This window comes from Salmo salar, chromosome 26, assembly GCF_965601325.2.
Source record: "Salmo salar chromosome 26, fSalSal1, whole genome shotgun sequence".
NCBI lineage: Eukaryota > Metazoa > Chordata > Actinopteri > Salmoniformes > Salmonidae > Salmo > Salmo salar.
Genome location: NC_138316.1, coordinates 50,479,848 through 50,503,857, shown reverse-complemented (window position 1 = coordinate 50,503,857; position 24,010 = coordinate 50,479,848). Strand labels below are relative to the sequence as shown.

The 24,010-nt window shown below is 45.8% G+C and overlaps 1 protein-coding gene across 1 annotated transcript; it reads right to left on the bottom strand.

Moving 5' to 3' along the window:
* Nucleotides 1-7,165: 7,165 nt before the first annotated feature.
* LOC106587997 (uncharacterized) lies at nt 7,166-22,557 on the bottom strand. The gene is made up of 6 exons (XM_045708918.2): nt 22,038-22,557; nt 20,481-20,570; nt 20,018-20,186; nt 14,530-14,889; nt 13,348-14,319; nt 7,166-9,188 (listed from the first exon to the last, which is right to left on the bottom strand). The coding sequence occupies exons 1-6, from the start codon at nt 22,205-22,207 to the stop codon at nt 9,144-9,146; spliced, it is 1,806 nt and encodes a 601-aa protein (XP_045564874.2). The 5' UTR covers nt 22,208-22,557; the 3' UTR covers nt 7,166-9,143.
* Nucleotides 22,558-24,010: the final 1,453 nt, after the last annotated feature.

Below are 24,010 nucleotides of genomic sequence, written 5' to 3'. Positions count from 1 at the left end.
GACCCAATGCAGACCCTCACTGCAGACCCTCACTGCAGACCCTCACTGCAGACCCAATGCAGACCCTCACTGCAGACCCTCACTGCAGACCCAATGCAGACCCTCACTGCAGACCCTCACTGCAGACCCAATTCAGATCCTCACTGCAGACCCAATTCAGACCCTCACTGCAGACCCAATCACCTGAGGCACCATGGGGGAGGTGTTGCGTAACACTACGTCCAGATGACCTGTGGGGGTCGACATTACCGTCCAGTCTCATATAGCCTGGGTTTTATCCGTAGACTCATATAGCCTGGGTGTTATCCGTAGACTCATGTAGCCTGGGTGTTATCCGTGGACTCATGTAGCCTGGGTGTTATCCGTGGACTCATGTAGCCTGGGTGTTATCCGTAGACTCATGTAGCCTGGGTGTTATCCGTGGACTCATGTAGCCTGGGTTTTATCCGTGCACTCATATAGCCTGGGTTTTATCCGTAGACTCATATAGCCTGGGTGTTATCCGTAGACTCATGTAGCCTGGGTGTTATCCGTGGACTCATGTAGCCTGGGTGTTATCCGTGAACTCATGTAGCCTGGGTGTTATCCGTGGACTCATGTAGCCTGGGTGTTATCCATAGACTCATGTAGCCTGGGTGTTATCCGTAGACTCATGTAGCCTGGGTGTTATCCGTGGACTCATGTAGCCTGGGTGTTATCCGTGGACTCATGTAGCCTGGGTGTTATCCGTAGACTCATGTAGCCTGGGTGTTATCCATGGACTCATGTAGCCTGGGTGTTATCCGTGGACTCATGTAGCCTGGGTGTTATCCATAGACTCATGTAGCCTGGGTGTTATCCATAGACTCATGTAGCCTGGGTTTTATCCGTAGACTCATATATCTTGGGTTTTATCCGTGGACTCATGTATCCTGGGTGTTATCCATAGACTCATATAGCCTGGGTTTTATCCATGGACTCATGTAGCCTGGGTGTTATCCGTAGACTCATATAGCCTGGGTTTTATCCGTGGACTCATGTAGCCTGGGTTTTATCCATGGACTCATGTAGCCTGGGTGTTATCCGTAGACTCATATAGCCTGGGTTTTATCCGTGGACTCATGTAGCCTGGGTGTTATCCGTAGACTCATGTAGCCTGGGTTTTATCCGTGGACTCATGTAGCCTGGGTGTTATCCGTGGACTCATGTAGCCTGGGTTTTATCCGTGCACTCATGTAGCCTGGGTGTTATCCGTGGACTCATGTAGCCTGGGTGTTATCCGTGGACTCATGTAGCCTGGGTGTCAGTCTGTCTCTGCTCTCTTGCCAAATCCTTATGGAATTGTCATGTTTGGTGTGACAAGGATTTGGCAAAATAGTACAAACATATCTGGGACCAGTCTAGCACTCATGACCGATTTCAATATCCTTCTACTCATCTAACATCTATCAGCAATCCATTAGAAGTCCTGCTTCTCCTTCAAATGTCTCTTTGAACCAGATCTATCAGCAATCCATTAGAAGGCCTGCTTCTCCTTCAAATGTCTCTTTGAACCAGATCTATCAGCAATCCATTAGAAGGCCTGCTTCTCCTTCAAATGTCTCTTTGAACCAGATCTATCAGCAATCCATTAGAAGTCCTGCTTCTCCTTCAAATGTCTCTTTGAACCAGATCTTGTATTATATCATTTGTAAACTTCGAAAGGATCAATGTTAAGGGCACACATGCCTCCTCAGCCCCCTCAGTCTCTAACTGGGCATGACGCCTCTTGGAAGTGCTGTTTCTAAGCTTCAGTTTCAGCCATCACCTTCCTGAATGCATTGTGATTGTATTACAGTCAGATGTGCTCCATCTATTGGCGCCCTGCTCTAAAAGAGGTCTGTCGTGGGTATTGTGATTAGGTTACTGGTTGTTCTGTTTTTCTGCCACTTTACTCCTAACCTGATAATGTGTCCTGTCCTCTCTATGTCCTGTCCTCTCTATGTGCTGTCCTCTATGGCTGAGTCTCTTTAGTAAAGAGAGAAGCTGTTGTCAGTTGTCTGTCTTGGCAAGACAGCGTCGACTTATCTGGAACCAAGCTAACAGTACCTGACGCTGTACAGAGAAACTCCTCCCTGTCTCTCTCAGTCTGTCCTCCATCCTCTGTACTGAGAGAAACTCCTCTCTGTCTCTCTCTGTCTGTCTCTCATCCTAGCTACTGAGAGAAACTCCTCTGTTTCTCTCTGTCTGTCTCTCATCCTAGCTACTGAGAGAAACTCCTCTCTGTCTCTCTCTGTCTGTCTCTCATCCTAGGTACTGAGAGAAACTCCTCCCTGTCTCTCTCTGTCTATCTCTCATCCTAGGTACTGAGAGAAACTCCTCTCTGTCTCTCTCTGTCTGTCTCTCATCCTAGGTACTGAGAGAAACTCCTCTCTGTCTCTCTCTGTCTGTCTCTCATCCTAGGTACTGAGAGAAACTCCTCTCTGTCTCTCTCTGTCTGTCTCTCATCCTAGGTACTGAGAGAAACTCCTCTCTGTCTCTCTCTGTCCGTCTCTCATCCTAGGTACTGAGAGAAACTCCTCTCTGTCTCTCTCTGTCCGTCTCTCATCCTAGGTACTGAGAGAAACTCCTCTCTGTCTCTCTCTGTCTGTCTCTCATCCTAGCTACTGAGAGAAACTCCTCTCTGTCTCTCTCTGTCCGTCTCTCATCCTAGGTACTGAGAGAAACTCCTCTCTGTCTCTCTCTGTCTGTCTCTCATCCTAGGTACTGAGAGAAACTCCTCTCTGTCTCTCTCAGTCTGTCCTCCATCCTCTGTACTGAGAGAAACTCCTCTCTGTTTCTCTCTGTCTGTCTTCCCTCCCTGACATCTTGATAACCTCCCTGAGATGGAGATAACCTCCCTGAGATGGGGATAACCTCCCTGAGATGGTGATAACCTCCCTGAGATGGAGATAACCTCCCTGAGATGGGGATAACCTCCCTGAGATGGGGATAACCTCCCTGAGATGGGGATAACCTCCCTGAGATGGAGATAACCTCCCTGAGATGGGGATAACCTCCCTGAGATGGTGATATCCTCCCTGACATCTTGATAACCTCCCTGAGATGGTGATAACCTCCCTGAGATGGGGGTAACCTCCCTGAGATGGTGCTAACCTCCCTGAGATGGGGATAACCTCCCTGAGATGGTGCTAACCTCCCTGAGATGGTGATAACCCCCCTGGGATGGGGATAACCTCCCTGAGATGGGGATAACCTCCCTGGGATGGGGATAACCTCCCTGAGATGGGGATAACCTCCCTGAGATGGGGGTAACCTCCCTGAGATGGGGATAACCTCCCTGGGATGGGGGTAACCTCCCTGAGATGGTGATAACCTCCCTGAGATGGGGGTAACCTCCCTGGGATGGGGATAACCTCCCTGAGATGGGGATAACCTCCCTGAGATGGGGGTAACCTCCCTGAGATGGGATAATCTCCCTGAGATGGGGATAACCTCCCTGAGATGGGGATAACCTCCCTGAGATGGTGATAACCTCCCTGGGATGGGGGTAACCTCCCTGAGATGGGATAATCTCCCTGAGATGGTGATAACCTCCCTGAGATGGGGATAACCTCCCTGAGATGGGATAATCTCCCTGAGATGGGGATAACCTCCCTGGGATGGTGATAACCTCATCTGGAGCTGGTGTATTGAACCTCATCTGGAGCTGGTGTATTGAACCTCATCTGGAGCTGGTGTATTGAACCTCATCTGGAGCTGGTGTATTGAACCTCATCTGGAGCTGGTGTATTGAACCTCATCTGGAGCTGGTGTATTGAACCTCATCTGGAGCTGGTGTATTGAACCTCATCTGGAGCTGGTGTATTGAACCTCATCTGGAGCTGGTGTATTGAACCTCATCTGGAGCTGGTGTATTGAACCTCATCTGGAGCTGGTGTATTGAACCTCATCTGGAGCTGGACCCTGGGTTGGCTCTCCTTTGAGAAATAGATAAATGAAGGGTAAACAAGATGGCGGATGTGTTGGATCAGAGCTCTTCCATTGGTTGTATTTATGTAGCAGAAGTCAAGTGATATTTCTCACTAATAGTAGGCATATTACTTTATGGTAAACCATTTGGATACAACGCAACGATTACTATTAGTAAGTCATTCCTTATTCATTCTGGGTCAGATATTATATCTCATCTCGCAGTTTTGTCACACTCCATCTTTTAACAAGTATCATCCCTCCCCTCCTTCTCCTCCTCCCTGCCTCTGTCCAACACCCCACCGTGCCCTCCCACCCCACCCCACCGTGCCCTCCCCTCCTCCTCCTCCCTGCCTCTGTCCAACACCCCACCGTGCCCTCCCACCCCACCCCACCGTGCCCTCCCCTCCTCCTCCTCCCTGCCTCTGTCCAACACCCCACCGTGCCCTCCCACCCCACCGTGCCCTCCCCTCCTCCTCCTCCCTGCCTCTGTCCAACACCCCACCGTGCCCTCCCACCCCACCGTGCCCTCCCCTCCTTCTCCTCCCTGCCTCTGTCCAACACCCCACCGTGCCTTCCCCTCCTCCTTCTCCTCCTCCCTGCCTCTGTCCAACACCCCACCGTGCCTTCCCCTCCTCCTTCTCCTCCTCCCTGCCTCTGTCCAACACCCCACCGTGCCCTCCCACCCCACCGTCCCCTCCCCTCCTTCTCCTCCTCCCTGCCTCTGTCCAACACCCCACCGTCCCCTCCCACCCCACCGTCCCCTCCCCTCCTTCTCCTCCTCCCTGCCTCTGTCCAACACCCCACCGTGCCCTCCCACCCCACCCCACCCCACCGTCCCCTCCCCTCCTTCTCCTCCTCCCTGCCTCTGTCCAACACCCCACCGTGCCCTCCCACCCCACCGTGCCCTCCTTCTCCTCCTCCCTGCCTCTGTCCAACACCCCACCGTGCCTTCCCCTCCTCCTTCTCCTCCTCCCTGCCTCTGTCCAACACCCCACGTGCCCTCCCACCCCACCGTCCCCTCCCCTCCTCCTTCTCCTCCTCCCTGCCTCTGTCCAACACCCCACCGTCCCCTCCCACCCCACCGTCCCCTCCCCTCCTCCTTCTCCTCCTCCCTGCCTCTGTCCAACACCCCACTGTGACCACTGTTACTGTAGCCAGCTACTGTGGCCTTAAGACGGGTGACTGATTCAACTTTCACTTTTTTAATTTAGTACTTTCATTACAGTGTCCCGGACCTCTCCGTACCTGTGCATGCAGGCTGCGTCTGCCCGGGGGGGGAACATGCAGTCCGAGAGGCCTGTCAGAGTAAGGAGTTATAGACCTACCCTGCCTATCTCCCTCTGCTGGACCTTAGCCAAACAGAGACCAGCACAGAGCAGATATGGGTTTACATACTATTCAAAATCTTTCAAATACGTTTAGCATTGGCTTTAGCCATTATTAAGTTCCAGATGGGTTAGGACTTTTGCAGGGTATTCTATTGGTTCCATTGTAACAGGCAAGCTCAATGAAGACCAGGTAATGTATTAGAAATGATCATATTTGAATAGTACTTGAACCCTGGTCTGGTACAGAGAAGCAGAGAGGTGCATACAGGGCCAATTGTGGCAAAATTGAATTAGGGTGGGGGGGGGGGGGGGGGGGGGTTGTGCCGTGCCTAAAGGCCGTTGTAATATCTCAGCCTGGCCAGGAACTGCTGTCAGCCCTCTCTCTCAGCCTGGCTAGGAACTGCTGTCAGCCCTCTCTCTCAGCCTGGCTAGGAACTGCTGTCAGCCCTCTCTCTCAGCCTGGCTAGGAACTGCTGTCAGCCCTCTCTCTCAGCCTGGCTAGGAACTGCTGTCAGCCCTCTCTCTCAGCCTGGCCAGGAACTGCTGTCAGCCCTCTCTCTCAGCCTGGCCAGGAACTGCTGTCAGCCCTCTCTCTCAGCCTGGCTAGGAACTGCTGTCAGCCCTCTCTCTCAGCCTGGCTAGGAACTGCTGTCAGCCCTCTCTCTCAGCCTGGCTAGGAACTGCTGTCAGCCCTCTCTCTCAGCCTGGCTAGGAACTGCTGTCAGCCCTCTCTCTCAGCCTGGCTAGGAACTGCTGTCAGCCCTCTCTCTCAGCCTGGCAAGGAACTTCTGGGGGGGAGGAATCAAATTTCAACACTGACTATTTAAAACCTTAATTTCCATTAGTGTTTTCCCTCTCCACCACTGGCGGTGTTTGTGTTTGTGTGTCAGGGTCTTGTGTAAGCCCATGTCCTGTCTTGTGTTCCATTGATGTTTGATGGGCTGATGTTGTTGGGGAGTTGAGTTTTTATCCATCTCAACATGGTGGAGGAAGCAGTGAAGAAACACAGCAGAGAGGTTAGAGAATATACAGTATGTCTGCAGGCCATAATAGAAAACCTAGCGGTCAAACAGGGAAATGGTTCCAATCGTTTTTCCACCTTTCATTTTTCCCATTTGGGATTTTAGAAACACTTAAAATAAGGACTGTGTTTTGTATAGGCTTACCCTGACATGACGTTTTGATAACTGTGTAAATCTCTCTCGGACAAGGTGACTTTTATCAATATATTTGCCTGTATTTACCCCCCCAACAAGGAAATGCTAATTAGCTGCTAATGTGGCTATCATAAAGAACTACAAATACCATGATGATCTGGACGAGACTGACGAATCAGGACAAAGGTAAGAATCTCTGGACTAATTATTTAATGTTGGCTAAATGTAGTAATGAATAAATTGGTTGAATTTCTTGTGCAAGGGAATAGGGTGCCATAGGGCTCTGATATAAAGTAGGGCACTATATAGGGAATAGGGGGCCATTTGGGAATCCCCGTTCAGCAGGAAGTCATTCTCCCCGGCCTGCTCTAAGTGCTGGGATGGGAACACATTAAACAGTTGGTGTGGAGCTGAGATAAAGTCCAGTCATTTCTGCTTGACATTTAGCTCTGGGACCAGCCAGCACTATTAGCTATCGTCCACTTAACCATGTCTACAACCGTTAACTCACAATTACACCTGACCTAATGCCCAGAGCCGGACAACATCTGGCACGAGTTGAAGTCTGGTTTTCTGATTATCCAAATAACAGCGGGGTGAAATCTGGCATAGAACGTCGTCAGTACATAATGTTCTGACTGGCTTGTTGTGACATTAGCTTCATAACCAAATTACAATAATTTATTAAAGACGTAATTTTCATGACAACATCAAAACATCTGGGAATAATGTCATGTTGCAAGGTCGTCATGAGTATGGTAGTTTAATCAGAATTCAAGTGGTGTAACTATTCCAATGGGTAAAATGAAACAGAGGGGTTCCATTAACAGGAAGTAGTATTATACAGTACAGAGAGGTTCCATAAAGAGGAAGTAGTATTATACAGTACAGAGGGGTTCCATAAAGAGGAAGTAGTATTATACAGTACAGAGAGATTCCATAAAGAGGAAGTAGTATTATACAGTACAGAGGGGTTCCATAAAGAGGAAGTAGTATTATACAGTACAGAGAGATTCCATAAAGAGGAAGTAGTATTATACAGTACAGAGAGGTTCCATAAAGAGGAAGTAGTATTATACAGTACAGAGGGGTTCCATAAAGAGGAAGTAGTATTATACAGTACAGAGAGATTCCATAAAGAGGAAGTAGTATTATACAGTACAGAGGGGTTCCATAAAGAGGAAGTAGTATTATACAGTACAGAGAGATTCCATAAAGAGGAAGTAGTATTATATAATACAGTCTAACATCTGAACTCTCTCATTGAGGTTTATGTGTCTTTAATGTACCAGGTATCCCTCGCTAAACCCTCCATATACCCTCCATGGACCCTTCATAGACCCTCCATAGACCCTCCAGAGACACTACTGTGATGCCCTCTATCAGAATACATCAACCATCCATAGACCCTCCATAGACCTTCCATAGACCCTCCATACATACTACTGTGACATAGACTGACCAGGTGAATCCAGGTGGAAGCTATGATCCCTTTTTGATGCCACTTGTTAAATCCACTTCAGACAGTCTTACGTGAAAGGGAGGAGACAGTTTAAAGAAGGATTTTTAAGCTTTGACACAATTGAGACATGGATTGTGTATGTGTGACATTCAGAGGGTGAATCGCAAGACAAAATATTTAAGTGCCTTTGAACGGGGTATGGTAGTAGGTGCCAAGCGCACCAGTTTGAGTGTGTCAAGACCTGCAACGATGCTGGGTTTTTCACGCTCAACAGTTTCCAGTGTGTCATGAATGGTCCACCACCCAAAGGACATCCAGCCAACTTGACACAACTGTGGGAAGCATTGGAGTCAACATGGGCCAGCATCCCTGTGGAACGCTTTCGACACCTTGTAGAGTCCCTGCCCCGACGAATTGAGGATGTTCTGAGGGCAAAAGGGGGTGCAACTAAATCATGTTTTGTACACTCAGTGTATAGCTTCACTAGTTTCTCTCTCTCTCTCCTCTCTCTCTCTCTCCTCTCTCTCTCTCGCTCTGCTCAATACAGCTTGAGTTTCAATTTCCAAGTACAATCAATGTGGAGTTAAGGAAAAATGCATTTCATTTATATTTGCTAATAAAACACATTTAACACAGAGATAACACAAGTCCACACATTTCCTAAATACAATAACATTGATCAAATGATTGTCTTCCTGCTGGTAGGTTTGTTGCTGAATCTGCAGGGTGCTGGTTGGTTTGTTGCTGAATCTGCAGGGTGCTGGTTGGTTTGTTGCTGAATCTGCAGGGTCCTGGTTGGTTTGTTGCTGAATCTGCAGGGTGCTGGTTGGTTTGTTGCTGAATCTGCAGGGTGCTGGTTGGTTTGTTGCTGAAACTGCAGGGTGCTGGTTGGTTTGTTGCTGAATCTGCATGGTGCTGGTTGGTTTGTTGCGGAATCTGCAGGGTGCTGCTTGGTTTGTTGCTGAATCTGCAGAGTGCTGGTTGGTTTGTTGCTGAATCTGCAGGGTGCTGGTAGGTTTGTTGCTGAATCGGCATGGTGCTGGTTGGTTGGTTTGTTGCTGAATCTGCAGGGTGCTGGTTGGTTTGTTGCAGAATCTGCAGGGTGCTGGTTGGTTTGTTGCTGAATCTGCAGGGTCCTGATTGGTTTGTTGCTGAATCTGCAGGGTGCTGGTTGGTTTGTTGCTGAATCTGCAGGGTCCTGATTGGTTTGTTGCTGAATCTGCAGGGTGCTGGTTGGTTTGTTGCTGAATCTGCATGGTGCTGCTATTTCTTCTTGTATTCAGGGAATAATTTTCTCCATGTGATATTCTGCATAGCAACAGAATCAATAGAATATATTTTATCATATACGGTGTGGGTATATACAGTACCAGTGAAAAGGTTGGACACACCTACTCATTCAAGGGTTTTTCTTTATTTTTACTACATTGTAGAATAATAGTGAAGACATCAAAACTATGAAATAACACATATGGAATCATGTAGTAACCAGAAAAGTGTTAAACAAATATTATATTTGAAATTCTTCAAAGCAGCCACCCTTTGCCTTGCTGACATATTTGCACACTCTTGGCATTCTCTCAACCAGCTTCATGAGGAATGCTTTTCCAACGGTCTTGAAGGAGATCCCACATATGCTGAGCACTTGTTGGCTGCTTTTCCTTCACTCTGCAGTCCAACTCATCCCAAACCATCTCAATTGGGTTGAGGTCGGGTGATTGTGGAGGCCAGGTCATCTGATGCAGCACTCCATCACTATCCTTCTTGGTCAAATAGCCCTTACACAGCCTGGAGGTGTGTTGGGTCATTGTCCTGTTGAAAAACAAATGATAGTCCCACTAAGTGCAAACCATATGGGATGGCGTATAGCTGCAGAATACTGTGGTAGCCATACTGGTTAAGTGTGCCTTGAATTCTAAATAAATATCACTGACAGTGTCACCAGCAAAGTATCCCACACCATCACACCTCCTCCTCCATGCTTCGCACATGGGAACCACACATGCGGAGATCATCTGTTCACCTACTCAGCGTCTCTCAAAGACACGGCAGTTGAAACCAAAAATCTCAAATTTGGACTCATCAGACCAAAGGACAGATTTCCACCGGTCTAATATCCATTGCCTGTGTTTCTTGGCCCAAGCAAGTCTCTTCTTCTTATTGGTATCCTTTAGTAGTGGTTTCTTTGCAGCAATTCGACCATCAATGCCTGATTCAGTTGATGTTGAGATATGTCTGTTACTTCAACTGTATTATACTGTATCTTAGTCTGTGTCGCTCTGCCGTTGCTCGTCCATATATTTATATATTCTTCATTCCATTCCTTTACTTAGATTTGTGTGTATTGGCTATATGTTGTGAACTTGTTTGATATTACTAGTTAGATATTACTCCACTGTCGGAGATAGAAACACAAGCATTTCACTACACCCACAATAATACCAATAAAACATGATTTGATTTGAAGCATTTATTTGGGCTGCAATCTGAGGTGCAGTTAACTCTGATTAACTTATCCTCTGCAGCAGAGGTACCTCTGGGTCTTCCTTTCTATGGCGGTCCTCATGAGAGCTAGTTTCATCATAGCGCTTGAAGGTTTTTGTGACTGCACTTCAAGAAATGTTCAAAGTCCTTGAAATCTTCCGGATTGACTGACCTTCATGTCTTAAAGTAATGATGGACTGTCATTTCTCTTTGCTTATTTGAGCTGTTTTTATCATAATATGGACTTGGTCTTTTACCAAATAGGGCTATCTTCTGTTTAACACCCATACTTTGTCACAACACAACTGATTGGCTCACACACATTAAGAAGGATATAAATTCCACAAATTAACTTTCAACAAGGCACACCTGTTAATTGAAATGCATTCCAGGTGACTACCTCATGAAGCTGGTTGAGAGAATGCCAAGAGTGTGCAAAGTTGTCATCAAGGCAAAGGGTGGCTACTTTGAAAAATCTCAAATCTCAAATATATTCTTGATTTGTTTAACCTCTCTAGGCTAGGCGGGACGATTTCGTCCCACCTACGTAACAGCCACTGCTATCCTGTGGCGCGATTTTCAAAACCTTAAAAATCCTATTACTTCAATTTCTCAAACATATGACTATTTTACAGCCATTTAAAGACAAGACTCTCGTTAATCTAACCACACTGTCCGATTTCAAAAAGGCTTTACAACGAAAGCAAAACATTAGATTATGTCAGCAGAGTACCAAGCCAGAAATAATCAGACACCCATTTTTCAAGCCAGCATATAATGTCACCAAAACCCAGAAGACAGCTAAATGCAGCACTCACCTTTGATGATCTTCATCAGATGACAACCCTAGGACATTATGTTATACAATACATGCATGTTTTGTTCAATCAAGTTCATATTTATATCAAAAACCAGCTTTTTACATTAGCATGTGACGTTCAGAACTAGCATACTTCCGGGGAATTCGCTAACATTTTACTAAATTACTCACGATAAACGTTCACAAAAAGCATAACAATTATTTTAAGAATTATAGATACAGACCTCCTCTATGCACTCGATATGTCTGATTTTAAAATAGCTTTTTGGTGAAAGCACATTTTGCAATATTCTAAGTACATAGCCCAGGCATCACGGGCTCGCTATTTAGACACCCGGCAAGTTTAGCACTCACCATAATCATATTTACTATTATAAAAGTTTGATTACCTTTTGTTGTCTTCGTCAGAATACACACCCAGGACTGCTACTTCAATAACAAATGTTGGTTTGGTCCAAAATAATCCATCGTTATATCCGAATAGCGGCGTTTTGTTCGTGCGTTCCAGACACTATCCGAAATAGTAAAGAAGTGTCGTGCGCATGGCGCAATTCGTGACAATAAAATTCTAAGTATTCCATTACCGTACTTCGAAGCATGTCAACCGCTGTTTAAAATAAATTTTTACGACATTTTTCTCGTAGAAAAGCGATAATATTCCGACAGGGAATCTCCTTTTCGGCAAACAGAGGAAAAAATCCCAAAGGCGGGGGATTCTGTTTTTTCCCGGGCTCTGAGAGCCTATGGAAGACGTGGGAAGTGTCACGTTAGAGCAGAGATCCTTAGTAAATGATAGAGATGGAAAACAAGTTCAAGAAATGGTCAGACAGGCCACTTCCTGTAAAGGAATCTCTCAGGTTTTGACCTGCCATTTGAGTTCTGTTATACTCACAGACACCATTCAAACAGTTTTAGAAAATTTAGGGTGTTTTCTATCCATATGTAATAAGTATATGCATATTCTAGTTACTGGGTAGGAGTGGTAACCAGATTAAATCGGGTATGTTTTTTATCCAGCCGTGTCAATACTGCCCCCTAGCCCTAACAGGTTAACACTTTTTTGGTTTCTACATGATTCCATATGTGTTATTTCATAGTGTTGATGTCTTCACTATTATTCTACAATGTAGAAAATATTACAAATAAAGAAAAACTGCAGAGTGAAGGAAAAACATCCAACAAGTGCTCAGCATATGTGGGATCTCCTTCAAGACCTTTGGAAAAGCATTCCTCATGAAGCTGGTTGAGAGAATGCCAAGAGTGTGCAAATATGTCAGCAAAGCAAAGGGTGGCTGCTTTGAAGAATTTCAAATATAATATTTGTTTAACACGTTTTAGGTTACTACATGATTCCATATGTGTTATTTAATAGTTTTGATGTCTTCACTATTATTCTACAATGTAGAAAATATTCAAAATGAAGAAAAACCCTTGAATGAGTAGGTGGGTCCAAACTTTGGAATGGTACTATATATATACATACATACAGTCGGTATTTACAGGTTACTGACAAAATATAAGAAGCACCAACATAAAGTTTCCCAATAGAGCACACACACACACACACACACACACACACACACACACACACACACACACACACACACACACACACACACACACACACACGACACACACACACACACACACACACACCTTTAAACCCCCTACGGGTTGAGATCTGGTGACTGACACACCTTTAAACCCCTTATGGGTTGAGATCTGGTGACTGACACACCTTTAAACCCCTTATGGGTTGAGATCTGGTGACTGAGACACCTTTAAACCCCTTATGGGTTGAGATCTGGTGACTGACACACCTTTAAACCCCCTATGCTCCTTTTGAGAGTCACTGAGATCCGAAAGTCACTGAGATCTCTTCTTCTATCCATGGTAACCAAAATAATGGAACGCTGGGCATTTTTATACATGACCCTAAGCATGATGGGATGTTAATTGCTAATTAACTCAGGAACCACACCTGTGTGGAAGCACCTGCTGCTTTCAATATACTTTGAATCCCTCATTTACTCAAGTGTTTTCCTTTATTTTGCCAGTTACCTGGACTGTATGTATTTATGTAAGAATCATTTCATTTTCATAACATCGTGATGATCATTTTGTGTATCTAGATACTCAAGGAGTATTTCAGTAGTTCTTTACCTTTTTGCCCCAAGTAGACTCCTTAGACTTCAGACCCTCCAGCATCTCATAGGTGTTTCCCTCCTGGTCTGTGGCGGTGCTTTGTGTCCCCTTCAGGCCACCGTCCCCTGGGATCTGCTCATAGGTGTTGTCTGTAATCAGATGACGGGGAGGAGATGGCCCCTCTGGAACCTCTGCATACATACTCTCCTCCTGCTGGGGAGTCTGGTCCTGGGGGTTAGGGCTCCTGCCACGGTCCCCTTCTCTCTGCTTCTGTAGTCCCTTCCAGGGGGTGTCCTGGCCCTCACCAAGCCCCACAGAGGCCTGGTACAGTGGATTGGTGCTCAGCTGATCCAGGCTGTGTGGTCCACCGTGGATCTGTGGCTGGGGGCTTTCCCTGGAGGCCTGAAGAGAGTAGGCATGGCAGGTGACCCTCTTGGGGGGATTGGGGGAGTGAGAGGTGTGGGGGAAGCAGGGGATGGTTATCCTGTTGGAGTACCCCTCCTCCTCCTCCTCCTCCTCCTCCTCCGTGGTGTCGTCCAGGCAGGGTAGAGAGCGGCTCCGTCCATCTGGCAGGGTCAGCTCAGAGTACATGACTCCTCCTGCTGCTGTGGAGGTGTTATTGAAGGACCAGGGGCCGGTGCTTCTCCTCTGGTTCAGACTCCCAGTACTGGCCAGTCTCTCCACTTTGTTCTGGTTAGAATGTATTTCTGCGTATTGGGTTTGACCGTGAGATTTGGTCTTGTTCTGGTTAGAATGTATTTCTGCGTATTGGGTTTGACCGTGAGATTTGGTCTTGTTCTGGTTAGAATGTATTTCTGCGTATTGGGTTTGACTGTGAGATTTGGTCTTGTTCTGGTTAGAATGTATTTCTGCGTATTGGGTTTGACCGTGAGATTTGGTCTTGGTTTGGTCATAGTGTATTTCAGACAAGGTTCCACTCAGAGAGTGGGTCAGAGGTGGGCCTCGCCTTGGTACTGGAGGTACTGCTTGCTAAAGACAAAACACAGGAAATACATTGGGGTTTAAGTCATACACTATTTCTGTATGAAATGTGCTGAGGTTAAAGATCACCTGAAGATGAACTAATACCAGTGGAAATGTTTCCTACACTACAGGTCACGACCCTGTCGGGTAATAACATGTCATTACATTACCGCTTATAACCTGACTTCAGCCATCGTAGCGGCTAGCCTACTGTACCTGTGGGAGGGACTTCCTGCCAATGGATACTGTTGATGTCAACTTCCTGTTGTTGGTTTTAGGTGGCAGCACTGCAGGGGGCTGCCTAGTTGGCGGCAGGTCATTCCATTGGTGCTGCTCATTCCGTGGGTCATTCCGTGGGTCATTCCGTGGGTCTTTCCGTGGGTCATTCCGTGGGTCATTCCGTGGGTCATTCCGTGGGTCATTCCGTGGGTCTTTTTGAAGGTCATTCTGTTGGTGTTGGTCATTCTTCTGTTCGTTCTGCTGGTCCCAGTAACTTCTCAGGGCTCGGACATTGACCCCACCGGTCTTCTCTTTGGCCTCAAACTGGACCACATCATACAGCTCTCCTGAGCTTGACTAAACACAGAACACAGATAGACTGCGATGGCATGAGAAGATACAACACAGATAGACTGGGATGGCATGAGAAGATACAACACAGATAGACTGGGATGGCATGAGAAGATACAACACAGATAGACTGGGATGGCATGAGAAGATACAACACAGATAGACTGGGATGGCATGAGAAGATACAACACAGATAGACTGGGATGGCATGAGAAGATACAACACAGATAGACTGGGATGGCATGAGAAGATACAACACAGACCACAGATAGACTGCAACACAATGGGCACCATACAGTGAGGGAAAAAAGTATTTGATCCCCTGCTGATTTTGCACGTTTGCCCACTGACAAAGAAATGATCAGTCTATAATTTTAATGGTAGGTTTATTTGAACAGTGAGAGACAGAATAACAACAAAAAAATCCAGAAAAACGCATGTAAAAAATTTTATAAATTGATTTGCATTTTAATGAGGGGAAATAAGTATTTGACCCCCTCTCAATCAGAAAGATTTCTGGCTCCCTGGTGTCTTTTATACATGTAACGAGCTGAGATTAGGAGCACACTCTTAAAGGGTGTGCTCCTAATCTCAGTTTGTTACCTGTATAAAAGACCCCTGTCCACAGAAGCAATCAATCAATCAGATTCCAAACTCTCCACCATGGCCAAGACCAAAGAGCTCTCCAAGGATGTCATTGACAAGATTGTAGACCTACACAAGGCTGGAATGGGCTACAAGACCATCGCCAAGCAGCTTGGTGAGAAGGTGACAACAGCTGGTGCGATTATTTGCAAATGGAAAGAACTGTCAATCTCCCTCGGCCTGGGGCTCCATGCAAGATCTCACCTCGTGGAGTTGCAATGATCATGAGAACGGTGGAATCAGCCCAGAACTACACGGGAGGATCTTGTCAATGATCTCAAGGCAGCTGGGACCATAGTCACCAAGAAAACAATTGGTAACACACTACGCCGTGAAGGACTGAAATCCTGCAGCGCCCGCAAGGTCCCCCTGCTCAAGAAAGCACATATACATGCCCGTCTGAAGTTTGCCAATGAACATCTGAATGATTCAGAAGACAACTGGTGAAATTGTTGTGGTCAGATGAGACCAAAATGGAGCTCTTTGGCATCAACTCAACTCGCCGTGTTTGGAGGAGGAGGAATGCTGCCTATGACCCCAAGAACACCATCCTCCATGTGATGCACACATGGAGGTGGAAACATTATGCTTTGGGGGTGTTTTTCTGCTAAGGGGACCGGACAACTTCACCGCATCAAAGGGACGATGGACGGGGCCATGTACTGTCAAATCTTGGGTGAGAACCTCCTTCCCTCAGCCAGGGCATTGAAAATGGGTCGTGGATGGGTATTCCAGCATGACAATGACCCAAAACACACGGCCAAGGCAACAAAGGAGTGGCTCAAGAAGAAGCACATTAAGGTCCTGGAGTGGCCTAGCCAGTCTCCAGACCTTAATCCCATAGAAAATCTGTGGAGGGAGCTGAAGGTTCGAGTTGCCAAACGTCAGCCTCGAAACCTTAATGACTTGGAGAAGATCTGCAAAGAGGAGTGGGACAAAATCCCTCTTGAGATGTGTGCAAACCTGGTGGCCAACTACAAGAAACGTCTAACCTCTGTGATTGCCAACGAGGGTTTTGCCACCAAGTACTAAGTCATGTTTTGCAGAGGGGTCAAATACTTATTTCCCTCATTAAAATGCAAATCAATTTATAACATTTTTGACATGCGTTTTTCTGGATTTTTTGTTGTTATTCTGTCTCTCACTGTTCAAATAAACCTACCATTAAAATTATAGACTGATCATTTCTTTGTCAGTGGGCAAACGTACAAAATCAGCAGGGGATCAAATACTTTTTCCCCCCACTGTAGGCTTCGTCTATCAGACAAGATTACATTTTAACCAACGTTTTCCCAACTGTGAGGGACTGACTCTGTAATGTTATTGGTTCTCCTACCTGACGACAGTATGTAGAGGTGAGGGACTCTGTAATGTTATTGGTTCTCCTACCTGACGACAGTATGTAGAGGTGAGGGACTGACTCTGTAATGTTATTGGTTCTCCTACCTGACGACAGTATGTAGAGGTGAGGGACTCTGTAATGTCATTGGTTCTCCTACCTGACGACAGTATGTAGAGGTGAGGGACTCTGTAATGTTATTGGTCCTCCTACCTGACGACAGTATGTAGAGGTGAGGGACTCTGTAATGTTATTGGTTCTCCTACCTGACGACAGTATGTAGAGGTGAGGGACTCTGTAATGTTATTGGTCCTCCTACCTGACAACAGTATGTAGAGGTGAGGGACTCTGTAATGTTATTGGTTCTCCTACCTGACGACAGTATGTAGAGGTGAGGGACTCTGTAATGTTATTGGTCCTCCTACCTGACGACAGTATGTAGAGGTGAGGGACTCTGTAATGTTATTGGTTCTCCTACCTGACGACAGTATGTAGAGGTGAGGGACTCTGTAATGTTATTGGTTCTCCTACCTGACGACAGTATGTAGAGGTGAGGGACTCTGTAATGTTATTGGTTCTCCTACCTGACGACAGTATGTAGAGGTGAGGGACTCTGTAATGTTATTGGTCCTCCTACCTGACGACAGTATGTAGAGGTGAGGGACTCTGTAATGTTATTGGTTCTCCTACCTGACAACAGTATGTAGAGGTGAGGGACTCTGTAATGTTATTGGTTCTCCTACCTGACGACAGTATGTAGAGGTGAGGGACTCTGTAATGTTATTGGTCCTCCTACCTGACGACAGTATGTAGAGGTGAGGGACTGACTCTGTAATGTTATTGGTTCTCCTACCTGACGACAGTATGTAGAGGTGAGGGACTCTAATGTTATTGGTTCTCCTACCTGACGACAGTATGTAGAGGTGAGGGACTCTGTAATGTTATTGGTTCTCCTACCTGACGACAGTATGTAGAGGTGAGGGACTCTGTAATGTTATTGGTCCTCCTACCTGACGACAGTATGTAGAGGTGAGGGACTCTGTAATGTTATTGGTTCTCCTACCTGACAACAGTATGTAGAGGTGAGGGACTCTGTAATGTTATTGGTTCTCCTACCTGACAACAGTATGTGGAGGTAAGGGACTCTGTAATGTTATTGGTTCTCCTACCTGACGACAGTATGTAGAGGTGAGGGACTCTGTAATGTTATTGGTCCTCCTACCTGACGACAGTATGTAGAGGTGAGGGACTGACTCTGTAATGTTATTGGTCCTCCTACCTGACGACAGTATGTAGAGGTGAGGGACTCTGTAATGTTATTGGTCCTCCTACCTGACGACAGTATGTAGAGGTGAGGGACTCTGTAATGTTATTTGTTCTCCTACCTGACAACAGTATGTAGAGGTGAGGGACTGACTCTGTAATGTTATTGGTTCTCCTACCTGACGACAGTATGTAGAGGTGAGGGACTCTGTAATGTTATTGGTTCTCCTACCTGACGACAGTATGTAGAGGTGAGGGACTCTGTAATGTTATTGGTTCTCCTACCTGACAACAGTATGTAGAGGTGAGGGACTCTGTAATGTTATTGGTCCTCCTACCTGACGACAGTATGTAGAGGTGAGGGACTCTGTAATGTTATTGGTCCTCCTACCTGACGACAGTATGTAGAGGTGAGGGACTCTAATGTTATTGGTTCTCCTACCTGACGACAGTATGTAGAGGTGAGGGACTCTGTAATGTTATTGGTTCTCCTACCTGACGACAGTATGTAGAGGTGAGGGACTCTGTAATGTTATTGGTCCTCCTACCTGACGACAGTATGTAGAGGTGAGGGACTCTGTAATGTTATTGGTTCTACTACCTGACAACAGTATGTAGAGGTGAGGGACTGACTCTGTAATGTTATTGGTCCTCCTACCTGACGACAGTATGTAGAGGTGAGGGACTCTGTAATGTTATTGGTTCTCCTACCTGACAACAGTATGTGGAGGTAAGGGACTCTGTAATGTTATTGGTTCTCCTACCTGACGACAGTATGTAGAGGTGAGGGACTCTGTAATGTTATTGGTTCTCCTACCTGACAACAGTATGTGGAGGTAAGGGACTCTGTAATGTTATTGGTTCTCCTACCTGACGACAGTATGTAGAGGTGAGGGACTCTGTAATGTTATTGGTCCTACTACCTGACGACAGTATGTAGAGGTGAGGGACTGACTCTGTAATGTTATTGGTCCTCCTACCTGACGACAGTATGTAGAGGTGAGGGACTCTGTAATGTTATTGGTCCTCCTACCTGACGACAGTATGTAGAGGTGAGGGACTCTGTAATGTTATTGGTTCTCCTACCTGACAACAGTATGTAGAGGTGAGGGACTCTGTAATGTTATTGGTCCTCCTACCTGACGACAGTATGTAGAGGTGAGGGACTCTGTAATGTTATTGGTTCTCCTACCTGACGACAGTATGTAGAGGTGAGGGACTCTAATGTTATTGGTTCTCCTACCCGACGACAGTATGTAGAGGTGAGGGACTCTGTAATGTTATTGGTTCTCCTACCTGACGACAGTATGTAGAGGTGAGGGACTGACTCTGTAATGTTATTGGTCCTCCTACCTGACAACAGTATGTAGAGGTGAGGGACTCTGTAATGTTATTGGTTCTCCTACCTGACGACAGTATGTAGAGGTGAGGGACTCTGTAATGTTATTGGTTCTCCTACCTGACAACAGTATGTAGAGGTGAGGGACTGACTCTGTAATGTTATTGGTTCTCCTACCTGACGACAGTATGTAGAGGTGAGGGACTCTGTAATGTTATTGGTCCTCCTACCTGACGACAGTATGTAGAGGTGAGGGACTCTGTAATGTTATTGGTTCTCCTACCCGACGACAGTATGTAGAGGTGAGGGACTCTGTAATGTTATTGGTTCTCCTACCTGACGACAGTATGTAGAGGTGAGGGACTCTGTAATGTTATTGGTCCTCCTACCTGACAACAGTATGTAGAGGTGAGGGACTCTGTAATGTTATTGGTTCTCCTACCTGACGACAGTATGTAGAGGTGAGGGACTCTGTAATGTTATTGGTTCTCCTACCTGACAACAGTATGTAGAGGTGAGGGACTCTGTAATGTTATTGGTTCTCCTACCTGACAACAGTATGTAGAGGTGAGGGACTCTCCAAAGGGCTGGATGGGATGGACTCTGTAGTGCTCTATCAGTTCTGTGAGGCTGTGGTGAGGCTGGTCGTCCCCGGAGATAATGAACAGCCCAGCTTGGTCCTGGTTGATCACAAAATGGCGGCAGCGGTCTTGTCCTCTGAGGAAGAATACAGGGTTAGTGAAGTGAGATGTGACGGCATGAGAAGATACAATACTGACTACAGACCTTGTTTTGGCGTAACACTGTGTGAACAATCTAAATATGCTTCCTGTTTATTCCTTCTATTGAACGTAACCTTCTGAAAAAAAACACATGCAATTACAATCTTTAAAACCTTTCCCAACCCACTGTAGGCTATGCTGCACATTTGTTTTTTTTAAAGGAATGAAATGATATTTTAATGTTTTGTTATGAAGTGTCTTAGGTAACCAAACCAGTACTAGGAATCACTTGTATGAGAGGATGTATCCGATGGCTTTGTCACTGAGTCTGATGAGAAAACATCCCAGAGGCTTATCTCTCAGCTGCTCCTCTGCTTCCCTGACAGAAAGGGAGGAAGTAAAAAACAAAATACGGCATCACTAATTTCACAGGGAAATTAGCTTTAATATACCGTATAGCACATTGTTATCTCTCTCTTTATCTCTTTCCCTCTTTCTCCCTATCTCTCTCTCCCTCATTCTCTTTCTCCCTCTTTATCTCTCTCTCTCGCGCTCTCTAAACAGGTTTACATCCAACCTTTTTATGCCAGTAAAGTCCGTGTCAGATAAAAAATAAAAAATCCATGACAGGCCTGATGGAAAAACAGAAAAAGGTTTGGTGAAATTTCAAAATGTCGACAAAACAAAATACTCTAGACAACGTGGGGTCTTTTTTGTTGTTGTGTGAGTAAGATGAATTATGTGAGAAATGTTGTTGGAAATGCCTTTTAATGCGCAAGATATTAATATAACAACCATCGTATCGCAGTTAACCTGGGAGTCAGGCGATGCCATGTTGTGTGGTCCTCCCACTACAACTCGTTTGGGAAAGCGTGCCGTTTATTAGGCTACAGATGAAATACATTCTGATGAACTTCACAGGGTGGTGAAGGTGGAAGGTGATGAGCTCGATGTTCCTTTCCAATAAATATCGACGGTCTTATTCGTGTGACGTGATGATCGATGCTTGTCTCTGGTGTAAATAATAATAATCTCATTATGCAGGTTATACCTGCGTTCCAGACAACAGCACATGGCAGTACCAGAGCGGGACACATGTTTCTGTGAGAAAACCATCAACAGAGTTGATCATTTGACCTTTATTTAACTAGTCAGTTAAGAACAAATTCTTATTTACAATGATGGCCTACTGGGGAACAGTGGGTTAACTGCCTTGTTCAGGGACAGAACGACAGATCTTTACCTTGTCAGCTCGGGGGATTCGATCTAGCAACCTTCCGGTTACTGGCCCAGCGATCTAACCTGCCGCCCACTAAATGCGATGGAAACCCGTTTAACTTGTATTTTGTATTCGGTACATGGGAATCATTACGCACAGCATTTTATCTACAACAAGTTCATTTGATGGCTCTGGTGGGGGGGAATGTCTTTATACGGATTGTAGAATATTCACATGAAAATCTGTCGCAGATTGGATGGAAACCTAGCTTCAGTTTCTCTCTTGCACCTCTCACGTTTAGACACATTATTCACTGACTAATGACAATTACTTGAGATAAAGAGCCTAAAATGCTCATTCCTTCTGCCTGTTTCAGAGGCTGTGGTATGAATCTACAGTATAATGTATTACTATACTCAATGAACAATGAGGCATCAAAAACCATGTCGCAGTAGTAGACAGAGAACTTCATTTGCTTTCAGACCTTCAAAATACCTCAAGACATAGATCTGATCTGCTAAAAGGAACACTAAGACAGTTCTATGTATTCCCACTGCTGTCCTGTGTCATCCGGATTCCTCATTATGCATGTACAGTAACACCCTTGGAGGTGTTTACAGCACTTACTTTCTGGCGGTGAAGCCTTGGAACCAGTCGGGAAAGTTTCCTTTATGGAGGAGAATGAGAGGGGCCTGGGTCTCTGTAAACCACTGTAGAACCAGCTCCTTCAGCCCTCCTCCTCCTCCTCCTCCTCTTCTTCCTCCTCCTCCTCCTCCTCCCTCTGTTGTAGACTCCATATGAAGGTCCACGCAGCTGGTCCTCTGTTCTATTCTATCTCTGATCTATTCTCTCTCCCTGTTCTCTGTCTCTCTCTCTCCTTTTTCTGTCTCTCTCTCTCCCTGTTCTCTGTCTCTCTCTCCTTTCTCTCTCCTTTTTCTCTGTCTCTCTTTGTCTCTCTGTCTCTCTGTCTGTCACCAGGTCCGAGCAGCGTAGAAACAGTGAGTAATGGCCGTCTGCACCATCTTCTCAGTCCTTAATGAAAGGTGTCCGTCACAGCTTCAAAACAGATCCTAGAAGAACAGACACCAGGACACCGCTGACACACACCACATCTTATACTCAGCACACACAGCAGCTCTGACAATGGTTGGAGACTGATTCAGGGCCTCATTTTCATATTTTCCGTTGCACGTCATCCAGTGTGTGTGTGTGTGTGTGTGTGTGTGTGTGTGTGTGTGTGTGTGTGTGTGTGTGTGTGTGTGTGTGCGTGTGTGTGTGTGTGTGTGTGTGTGTGTGTGTGTGCGCATTCATGCGTGTGTGTGTGCATTCATTCATCTGTGTGCATTCATGTGTGTGTGTGTGTGTGTGTGTGTGTGTGTGTGTGTGTGTGTGTGTGTGTGTGTGTGTGTGTGTGTGTGTGTGTGTGTGTATGTGTGTGTGTGAACAGTGCCATTGTCTCAGTGTATCTTCCCTATTGGCCTTACCTCTACCAGTCCTACTACCTCTATACCTCAGTCAGTCATTTACCTATCTGTCTTTCTGATTCCATACCACACTGTGACAACGGGGCTCGCATGGAAATACATACAAACTCTCTTTCCTGCAGTCAAATGACCCAGTGGCCCCATGGGTCGGAAATCAGGTGTTTCTATGTCAAACGGTTTAGTTATATTTCAGTCTTCTGTGATGTATATAAAGTGTAATATTGGGATGCAAACTCAACATGGAATACATTTTAACTCTATACCCTGAACAAGACAGTTCCCCGGGCGCCGAAGACATGGATGGCGATTATGGCAGCCCCCCCCCCCCCCCCCCCACACCTCTCTGATTCAGAGGGGTTGGGTTAAATGAGGAAGACACATTTCAGTTGAATGGATTCCGTTGTAAAGGTATTCCCCCCCCCCCCTTTCCCTTTCCTTCTTTAAGCCCATAACCATGTGTGTGAGGTGTATACTTTGTGTGAAAGTAGATTTGTTTAAGACTACCCAGAAACACTGTGACACTGCAGTAAAAGGTTATTAAAAACAGATCATGATTTACAGCCAAATTCATCTGGAGACAAGCTGCTGACAGGTGTTGTATTAAGCCATCTAGACTTCCTGTGACATACACCTAGAGGCTGTTTCATTGGCTCCTGAGAGCTGATAAATCGGACCTATGTGTCACAACACTGGTTTGAACTCTTCTTATTGACTCTGATTATGTCTGGATATGGAGAGATGTTTTTGCCAACTCTAAGAGAACATGTACCCTGTTAAATAACCTCTGTCTGTCTGTCTGTCTGTCTGTCTGTCTGTCTGTCTGTCTGTCTGTCTGTCTGTCTGTCTGTCTGTCTGTCTGTCTGTCTGTCTGTCTGTCTGTCTGTCTGTCTGTCTGTCTGTCTGTCTGTCTGTCTGTCTGTCTGTCTGTCTGTCTGTCTGTCTGTCTGTCTGTCTGTCTGTCTGTCTGTCTGTCTGTCGCCACAAATAAACAGATAAACTTACATTGGCGTAAAATAAGAAAATAAGTCTGAAACCAAGCTGACAAACATTGTGATGTTTTCACTGTGTTCTCTGCTGGACAGATGAAATGTGATATATCATTCCCATAATATGAGG